At 30.2% G+C, this 10,381-nt stretch overlaps 2 protein-coding genes across 2 annotated transcripts; one reads left to right on the forward strand and one right to left on the reverse strand.

Moving 5' to 3' along the window:
* Positions 1-405: 405 nt before the first annotated feature.
* LOC110733625 lies at positions 406-1,542 on the reverse strand. The gene is made up of 2 exons (XM_021913696.1): positions 1,389-1,542; positions 406-1,109 (listed from the first exon to the last, which is right to left on the reverse strand). Exons 1-2 carry the CDS (start codon positions 1,444-1,446, stop codon positions 784-786), a joined length of 384 nt encoding a protein of 127 aa, XP_021769388.1. The 5' UTR covers positions 1,447-1,542; the 3' UTR covers positions 406-783.
* Positions 1,543-9,078: 7,536 nt separating this feature from the next.
* Positions 9,079-10,381, forward strand: LOC110733272. Its single transcript, XM_021913288.1, has 2 exons — positions 9,079-9,157; positions 9,645-10,381. Exons 1-2 carry the CDS (start codon positions 9,097-9,099, stop codon positions 9,953-9,955), a joined length of 372 nt encoding a protein of 123 aa, XP_021768980.1. The 5' UTR covers positions 9,079-9,096; the 3' UTR covers positions 9,956-10,381.

Below are 10,381 nucleotides of genomic sequence, written 5' to 3' on the forward strand. Positions count from 1 at the left end.
GTATACTGAAGTGATGTGACTCGACAATAATGATGTCATATGAATCTAATGATGGCATATAAGTATAAGGATGTCATACTTCTTCCGTTTCTATTTAGTTGACGCGTTTGATTTAGGCACATCCGCACATATATGAAGGAGAAGAGAGAGAGTGAGAGAGAATGAAAAAACAAGTGGAGTAGCTTGTAAATGGAAGGTAAAAAAGTTACCTCAAAAGAAAACGTGTCAACTAAAAAAACCTCCTAAAAAGGAATGTGTGTCAATTAAAAAGAAACGAAGGTAGTATTATGTAATTATATTTATAATGATTTTAAATAATGTAATTAACTAAGTAGAGATTTGATTTTTTTTTTTTTCTTTATGTGCAAGCAGCAAGCTCTTTACCAAATGATCAACTAATGTGTCAATATGCAACAAACTTCATATCCACTAACTCAAATTAAAAAGAAAAACAAAGGGAAAGTACATTCATGAATGAACGTTTACATCACCTACAACAAAAGTACAAACAGGAGTAGAATTGAAACTCACAAACGAGTATCAATAATCATTAAATACAAGGAAGAGAAACCTAATTACCTAAGCCTAAACATACATTTTATTTATTTTTGGAAAATTAGAAGACCTATCATCGGAAGAAAGGATCCAAAAAAGTCGAGCTTGGTGAGATCCCTAACCTCACGAGTCACGCATGGTAGTCAGTGAGCTAGCCAACTGCACTAGCCTTCTATTTTCTTAAAAACAACGTACATATATTAGCTTAACAACATATGACCATAATATCTAAGAACATGCAACTTGAGAAGAAAGTAGCTTGAACTGAAGTGGTGAGCTAGAAGCATAGGTAAACTTCACAGAAGTATATGGATAAATTGGCTCTCCATTTTTCACCACTCCTTTACCCTTTTCCATCTTCAAAATTGGGGGATCAACAGCTTCTTTCAGGGTTCGAATCCCGGTACAAGCAATTTTGATGTTTGATTGAGAGCAGTAACAATTATTGGTGATTGTCACTTTCCATACTGGCCTATTACTATTATTATTCTTCACAAACTTATTCACCTTGGTTTGGTTTAAGCTCATATCCTTCAATGAGCACTGCCCCATACCTGTAAAAGCGCAAAACCAAATAACAAATAATGTTAATTCTAACAAATTATAACAACCAATGTCGTACAAGATATGATCTCATGCCTGTATTATTGCCACTTTAAAATGTACTAAAATTAGTTGACATCCACCACCAGACGTTCATAATATAACACGAACTTAACTTGTACTCCAGATAGTTGTAAGTACCATTCCATTAATATTCAGGCAACTTAATCAGAAATGTATGCATTATTGTGTAATTAAAAATGTATATAAATTCCATTAATTAAACATACCTTGGACCAACAGGCTGAAAATTATAACAATGAAGAGGAAATTAATTTTTTCTTCCATATTTTTTTTTTCTTTTCCTTTGTTTCTGATGAATGGAAAATATAACTTGGAACTTATAGATGTAAAAAAAGATGGACAAAAAATTAATGAGAATTTATTGAAACAAACAATAAGTGGACCTCCTAAGACTAATTCTTTAATTCAAAAGTTTTTTACAGGTACACTTGTCTATTGATCCTTGATTCCCAAAAGAAAAAGGAGGATAGATTTTAATTGTGAGGGGTACTCATAGACTAATTGCCAAAAATCAAGGACAATGGATGAATCTAGAGCCTTTCAAAAATTATTGGAATTTACTGTTCTTCTTTTGGAAACTTAGGTTGAATTTGGAGTGAGTGTTGTTGGCAATCGGTTATTGGCGGTTAATTGTCGACTGTTTTACTTGATTGGCTATGGCTTTGTGTTGCCTATTTTGACAATGTGCTTATAAATTCCGCTATCACATGCAATAAACACTCGAATAAAGTTATATCTTGAGAAGCATTATGAAAAAAAAGAGGTGAAATTAAACCTATATAATATCAATTTGTGATCAAATGTCGTCTTGCACTTCTAATTTATAAAAAATAAAAAGGTCTTTCAAATATTCCTAGTAAATATTAGGATAATTTCAAGGATTTATTGTTTCTCTAAATCGAGTAAATGATTAAATGGTTATATTTGTTTTATTTTACACGATTTAAACATTATATACATTACAAAGTACTTAATTGCTTTTAAGATTTAATTACACAGTAATTTTAATCTTGATTATGGATTTATGAATAAGAAAAGCTAATACGGAGTAAATTGTTATTCATAAAATTTTAAATATTCAAATTATTACCAACCAAATAAGGATATCAATTGAATATTTGAATTGACATCAATTCATAAACTCAGTAAATTTTTTTTTTTAATCAAAATTTCTAGTTAGTTTATAGTAAAAGAGTCTTTCAAAATTTTAAAGGAGGATAATCTCAAACAAATTTTTTTTTTCTATTCAATCAATCAAATTATATAGTCCTAGTTAAATTTAGACACCGATGGTTGGATGGTATGTAGCTATGCACTATGCAATTACAAATTCTTAAATAGAACTGGTTCACACTAATTTATTGTGGACCACTAACATTAGGGAAATCATGGTTGTTTTATTAGAAAAAAAACGGTCACTATAATAAAAAAATGGTCTCTATGTTGAAATAAAAGTCATTTTGGTAATATATATGCTATAAAAGGTTAATTTTTTTAATGAAATATTTTATATACTGGTTAATTTGAATAATAAAGGTCACTATGTTAAAATTAGGGCCATAACGTTGTACTTTAAGTTCACAATAATATTAAACGTTATACTAGTTTTAATAAAGGTTATTATGTTAAAAATAAGGTTATTATGTCAAAATTAAGGGTCAATATGTTCAATATAACGTCAGTTTCGTGTGTATAAACCTTGGGTTCACAATAACATTATTGTGGACCAGGTCCACGCAAGATTTTCTGAAGATGATCTGAAATAGTTAATTTGAGTAATTACGTTGTGTATATATTTGGGTGTATTACGTGTATATAAATATCTTTGAGATGGGGTAAAATTAAAGAAGGAATTAATTGTATATTATTCAATTAAGGCTTTAATAGTACAAGATTAGCCTAAGTATATGCACAAAATAATCTAACTTAGGAAAATAATAATAATCTTCAATAATAGAATTATAGAATAATATTACATATAGCTAAGAGAGAATAATGTATTAATTAAAGATTACAAAGAATAAAATATAGTCAACCAAAGTATATACAGAATAGGAGAGTATATGTATGAGATAATATCATATATGAGATACATACTAGATAATACTATCTATAATATTTGATTTGATTTGATTTGATTTTTGATTTTTTTATTTTATGAACAAATGGAGAAATGTTTCTTTAGTTTGATTCCAACAGATCGAAAGATATCATAATATAGATTTTCTGAAATAAACCTCCATATCTTTAGGATATTATGTTTAGGATCAATATCAATACTACTAAGGATTGTGTAATGAATTAAAAACATTTTCTAAAAAAGTCTCTTTACAATGCATGCTTCACTATAAATAGGCATATGCACCATTAGCAAAAACCATAAAACCCTTTCTAAGAGAAAACACAATTTACAAAACATCTATATTTAAATTCTCGTTATTATTCTTCCCAATGGCTTCATATGTCAATTTCCTTTGTGCAATTCTCTTTTTTGTATGTCTAATTCATAGAGGTAAGAGTTACAATTTTGTTTTCTTGCATAAATTATATTATATAATCATTAATTTATTACATATTACCTTTGTTTTTTTATTTATTTATTCATTTGCAGCATAGGAAGTTTTTATATCTTACAAATAATACCCCTTATTTGTTATAACGAAATTTTTTCGTATAGGAAGGAGCGCTTGCACAAATGCAGATTTGAAACTTGATCAAGCGCCAACCGGAGGAAATGTAGGAGGGAAGCCTGAGTTTAAATTTACCCTTAAAAACACTTGTGATTGTGTGTTTTCGAGTATAATATTAGCTTGTGACGGATTTCAAACTCAAGAACCAATTGATCCGTCGATTTTGAAACAAGATGGTGGAGATTGTACCATCAACGGTGGAAATCCTATCAGTCCAAATAATGCCCTAAGTTTCAATTATGCTTGGGACAAATCATTTGACTTCACCTTGAAAAGTGCTCAAATTGCTTGTTCTTAGAAAGATTAAGTTTTTTTTTTTTTAAAGAATAAATTTATATGGTGTATGTACACTTGTTCTAATTAAATAAACAAGCAAGGGTAATTAAAGAAATATATATATGCTATGCCGTATTAACATACTTCGTAGTAGGCAATACGAATGATTATGGTTTGAGAATACGAATGATTATGGTTTGAGAGCAATTCAAAAACACTCACAAGTTTAATGACATTATGTTTAATAAGTTTAACATACTCGTAAGTCCAATAGATCCAACAAAATTGAAATGACAAAACCTAAAAAATAACACCCAAAAATCATTAGAAGTGTATTGCTATATACTTATTATTATAGAAACCTATGCTAGGAAATTGGGAATACATAATAAACCTATAATAAATTATCACCTAATTAATCAATAATAAACATCTACTAAGCTACTCGATCTACAATAAGGACAAGTATGATTCTTCGGAAGCCAATTAAATAAACATTCTCTATGAAATAAATGTTTACAACGAGTCATCTTTATGATTTCCTCTTCACTTGACATCTTCTCAAAGCAAATTGAGCACATACTATCCTCACTTAATTCCTCTTCTTTTGCTAATAATCGTACTAGTGTTGGTTTGATCTTTGATAAGCTCTTCAACAATGTTGTATGATCTTGCACAAGCTTCTTAGCGCGTTTGGATGCTCGTCTCCCATCCTTATTAGAGAAACTATTCTCCTCTTCTATTAGAATCCAAGTCTTTAAAATATCAAGAACATGATCGAATTCTTCTAAATTGTTATCATCAACCTCCTCTACATCCGAACATGTGCACATGTTACCATCACCCTCATAACAAAGTTGTTCTTCAATAAAAGTATAATTAGTATAATTAATATCTATATTCACGGGTTGTGGCCGAACAACATCACTAGTAGGCTCTATTAGTAACCGGGGTAGTGCAACCCTAGTAGGTCTAGCAAACGGCGCGAATTGAAGGTATGGATGAAATGGAGTAGGGCTATCGACCAAGCTTTCCAACACTTCATGTTGTTGTGCCTCTTCAACCGAAACATCTTGCAAAAGCCAGCCATGATTAGTATCTATATTATTGTCATCTTGTTCAACTTGTATAAAAGGTTCAACCGTTCGATAAAGATCATTAAGAACAACCTCCTTATGATTATTATTAATAGCCTCCTCTTCGATTTGCTCTTCACCATCAACATCATCAATGTCAAGATCCGCGACAAAAACAAGCCTAGGGCGACGAGGATTAGTCCTCAAAGGGTGAAATCTATAACAACTATTCATATAATCGGCAATTGTTTCAGCAAGTAACTTAGTTGTCTTAGGGTCAAAGACATAAGCCTTGCTAATTATGTGTTTAGCCAAATTTAGTAAATTATCTTTAAAAAGATAACAAAGCTTAAAATTAACGGTTATAGGAGAAAGGTCATTGTACATTGGTAATTTTTGTATGAGATTCGCGGTGAAGTTGAAGGCGAACAAACCTTCATCATGCCTAACAGCTTTGTGCTTCATAGTAGCGACGTCGTTCCATTGAAACAGCCTTAGATTTATGAGCTTTGTTTGTGGGAGTGAACTTGATGACATGTTTACTATAGTGTGTGTGTGTTTTTTTTTTTCCTGCGCAAAATTACGAGTTAATAAGATATAAGAGAGGTCAATTATATTGTGGGAATTTTCATAGGATATGCATGAAACATATATATATATATAGAGTCGAGGCTAGAAAAGATAAGTATATATGTTTTATCATTTTTCTTGTTCAATAAGACTCCGTGTTGATGTCGTGTTGTCTTCTTTCCGTTTTTAAAATAGGATGTTTCTAGAATCTAGATTTCTTTTTTTTTTTGTGTGTGAAAAATATAATCTAAATTTCAAAAATACGAATTTAAATTTAAACGGAGTATATTATTTAACCTAAATTGCCTAGAATACGTACGACATGTCGACATATATACTTCCTTATTAAATCTCTGTCACAAATTTATTTATTTTTTTGAATAGCCTGTCACAAATTTATTTTAAGAATATTGAAGATGCTGAAATTATGGAAATAAATGATGTCATATTTATCTATTTGTTGAAGGAGATAATTATATTAGAAATATCTATATCTAGTCTATACCTAGTATTTAAAAACTCTAACCAAGAAAGACACATGTGCAGATCATATTACACTTTTCTATTTTCTTCTCTAACCAAAGTGCCACATGTCTTTTTACAAACACTTTCTTTAATTATTTATTCCATTAAACTTATATGTACACTTCATCTTCATCGATCTTCCCTATTCAATTCAACATTTTCCTCTTCTCTTTTTAATTTTAGAGAAATTTGTGAAAAATGATCTTTTATGTGAAAAGCTATGAAAAATGACCTTTTAAATTGTATTATATTTATAGGGGGTACTTGGATGAGTTTTCTTGGTGGTCAATGTCGAAGCTCCGACATTGACTTTCACGTGTTAGTCCGGTGAGTTAAAAAACGAGAAAGGAGGGAAATTTAGGGGGTGAAAATATTTTTTATATATATAAATAACTCAAGTGATTAACACGTGAAAAGTCAATGTCAGAGCTCCGACATTGACGACCAAGAAAACTCACCCAAGTACCCCCTAACAACATAACACAACTTAAAAATTCCTTTTTCACAACTTTTCACTTAAAATGATCTCAAAAAGTCGACCACTTAAAAAGTCATTTTTCACAAATTTCTCTAAATTTTTCCTCCCATTTTCTTTCCAATCACACATTATACCTCATAATGACTTATTGATATTTCCTAACTCATCTCTCAATGCAATTTTCTAAGAATAACCTATGCATTGCACGGGCCAAAAGGCTAGTTGTGATTAATATTTGTAACATTCTTAACTTATTCAATTCTATCCTCTAAGCCACGACTTTGAAATTATATCAAAATCTCTATAATTATTCTATCATACATTTATATATATATAATGGGCCAAAAATAGCTCAAATTAAATATAATATGCTTTTTATATACGCAATACTTAAGGAGTTTAGCGTATTAGGTAATATTGGGTTTTTTTTTTTTTTTTTTTTTTTGGAAAGAATATCTACTCGTATTATATAAGTCAAAAATTCATGTTCCAAAAAATATATTGAGATATTTGCTTTAAATTCCTATGTAATTTTACCTAATTTTGCTTTTGGTGACAAGGAAATAAATTAGTGATTCAAAGGAAATCATAATAATAAGCAAACAAAAATAGAACCATAAAATTTTTCAATTTCCTTGTGTGACAGGTTGGATTTAATTTTAACCATTCAACATATACAAGAAAAAATACAATTTAGACTATTATCCATCAAAATTGAAAGCCTAAATTAGTTTTAGGCTACAAGAAAATGAAACATTATTCTAGCAAATTATCATCAATAAAATAATGTTCATCTCTTTTGTCATATTTTTCTTGTTACTACATTCTTCAACAAATGCTTCAAGCATAATCCCGGATACTTGCAAACAAATTTCAAAGGATGATCCGGATGTAAGGTATGATTTCTGCTTACGGATACTCGGGTCAAACATACGGAGCTCCAAAGCAACAATCACAATCGAGCAACTAGGTTATATTTCCTTAAATTTGGGCATATCAAAAGCCATTGCTACAAAATCTAGGATAGAAAATCTTCTAAGAGATAATCCACATACCGATCCGCGTACTATTCGGGTCTTGAAGCTATTTTTGGAGCAATATTTGGATGTTATTGTGGATTTAGAAGGAGGGCTTAAAGCCTTACAATCTAAGGATTATTTTGAAGCTAATAATAGGGCAAGTTCGGCCACGATTTCGACTTTAACTTGTAAAGATAATAGAAAGGCAAAGAGAAGGATTCCTATTTTGGTAAAAGAGAATGATGAATTGTTTCAATTGAATTCTATCTCCATTTACATCACCAATATGTTGTTTGAAAGAGATAATGGTAGGATGATGAGCATTTGAAGTGCTATTCAAACCTTGAATTGGTTTTATTTTTCTTGATGAGGGCTCGTATATGATATGTCACATATTCATATCCCCTTTCACGTTTGGTTAATGATTGATAATGCCCTTGTGGCTTATTCGGATAAAAATAGTTTTGAGTTTTCCTAAACAAAAAAAAAAAGAATTCTCTTTTAGCAATGGAAAATTAGAAATTAAAGAAGGTATGCTAAATGTATACTAGCTAGAATGTAGATATTTGTAGAAATTTTATTTTTTGATATGAGATTGGTGAAAATCAAATTTTACATGCATGCACAACTTGCCTGCTTTCAAAAAGAGTGCCCTATACATTTGCTTTTAAGCCTTTATAGTTATCATTTTATATTTGTTCCATGTACTTCATCCGTGTTTTAATAAATTAAATGTTACACTTATCTAATACGGCCGTGTTACAATAATATAAGTGTTACACTTTCTTTGATACAGTTTATTTTATAAAGTGCCTAAAACTATTGTAATTCAAACTCTCCTAACAAAGATAGATAATTTGAATCGCAGAAATTTGCCTTCTTTGATACAGTTTGTTTCAGTGCTATATATCATTTGGTTTATAAAACATCATTTTAAATTTGACTATGCAAATATGGTATAAGTAACCACTAGTGAGTAGTGACTAATCCACTAGGAATTTAATATGGAGTACAACTTTATTTAAGCAAATCCTAATATATATATATATATTTTTAAATCCTAATTATAAATTTGGTTGAGTATCTAATCTAATTCATTATGGTAACCCGGCCCAAAGGATCTTCTTAAAATGGGAATACAACCTCAGTCAGTTTGGCTCTTTCATTTTCAACGTCACATTATAAAATATAAACCAAAAATCGCTTTATTTGTAAATTATTACTACGTATTTCTTAACCTATAAATTCTGTGAGAACGAGAAGAACTCCTTAAATATTCAATGGCAAAAGGTGGTAATTTTTGGGTTTTTGCAATTCTCATTTTGGGCCTCCTATATACAGGTACAAACTCTGCTTCTTTTTTATTTTGTAATGCTTTTTTAATATACCTTTTGGGCTTTTGGTCATGGTTTCAATTACAGAAAACGGGAATTTATCTGAATTTAATAATCATGTTGATAATGTAATTGATTTGAAGAAACAATATTATGTGGAGTAAAAACTAATTTTTAGGTGAAGTACTAGAAACATTTTATGATATTTAATACTCAAAAAGCTTCGTCGTTGAATGAATTTACCAAAATACCTCTGCATGATATACTATGTTGTCTATTACCAATCATATATTAAGTTGCCCTCGTCCCCACACGACTATATATTGAGTTGCCCTCATCCTATACATGATCCATCACATTCATTTATTCACTCTTCATACTCCGATTGGAGAAATGCATGATAGTTCAAAAATACCTAGTTACATGCAAATTTTCTACCATTAACACGACTAGTATGTATTATTGATAACATCTTTGTTTACAAAATTGACAAGGATTCACGTGTGATTTGAACAACATCCAATATGAAGTAGAAAGAAGTGAAAGAATAATACTAGGGGAACAAGAATGGAACGTGACAATGCTACAAACCTGCCCGAATTGTTCAATGAGTAACATTACATTTAGAAACTGCAACAATTGGCTAACTGTTGAACCAGTTGATCCAACTATTTTCTCTAAAGATGGAGATAAATGCGTTCTTATTGACAATAATATTTTGAAGCCAGGTCAACATGTCAACTTCTCTTATGCTTGGGATACTCCTGTTGTTTGGATCCCAGATTCTGCGGTTGTTATTTGCTAGTAAATGTGCTTAATTTGCTAGCTTCAATGTCAAATTATGGACATAGTTTAGAATAAATCTAGTGTTTATTGTCTTTTGCAAGAACTTGATCGATCAATGTATGTTTTTTTTCTTCTTATTGTCACTTAGTTGTTCGAGACTTCGAGAGTGGAGAGTATATGTTGTGTGAACTCTTTTCCCCGAAGTATTGCTACTTTATTAACACTATCAATCATCGCTTCTAATAAGCCATATGGTTTTAGAATGAGAAATTTCTAAAAATTGTTCTGAATATCTGTGTTAAGAAATTTGTATATTGACAAATGTGAAAAATCAATATTACTCAATTGCTAGGAACAAATCCCATTTATAATACCCAATTTCTAGGATCGAATTCCGTTTGTATCGCTTTTATAACACCCCATTTGTATTGCTTTTATACACCAA

This window comes from Chenopodium quinoa, unplaced genomic scaffold (genome assembly GCF_001683475.1).
Source record: "Chenopodium quinoa cultivar QQ74 unplaced genomic scaffold, ASM168347v1, whole genome shotgun sequence".
NCBI lineage: Eukaryota > Viridiplantae > Streptophyta > Magnoliopsida > Caryophyllales > Amaranthaceae > Chenopodium > Chenopodium quinoa.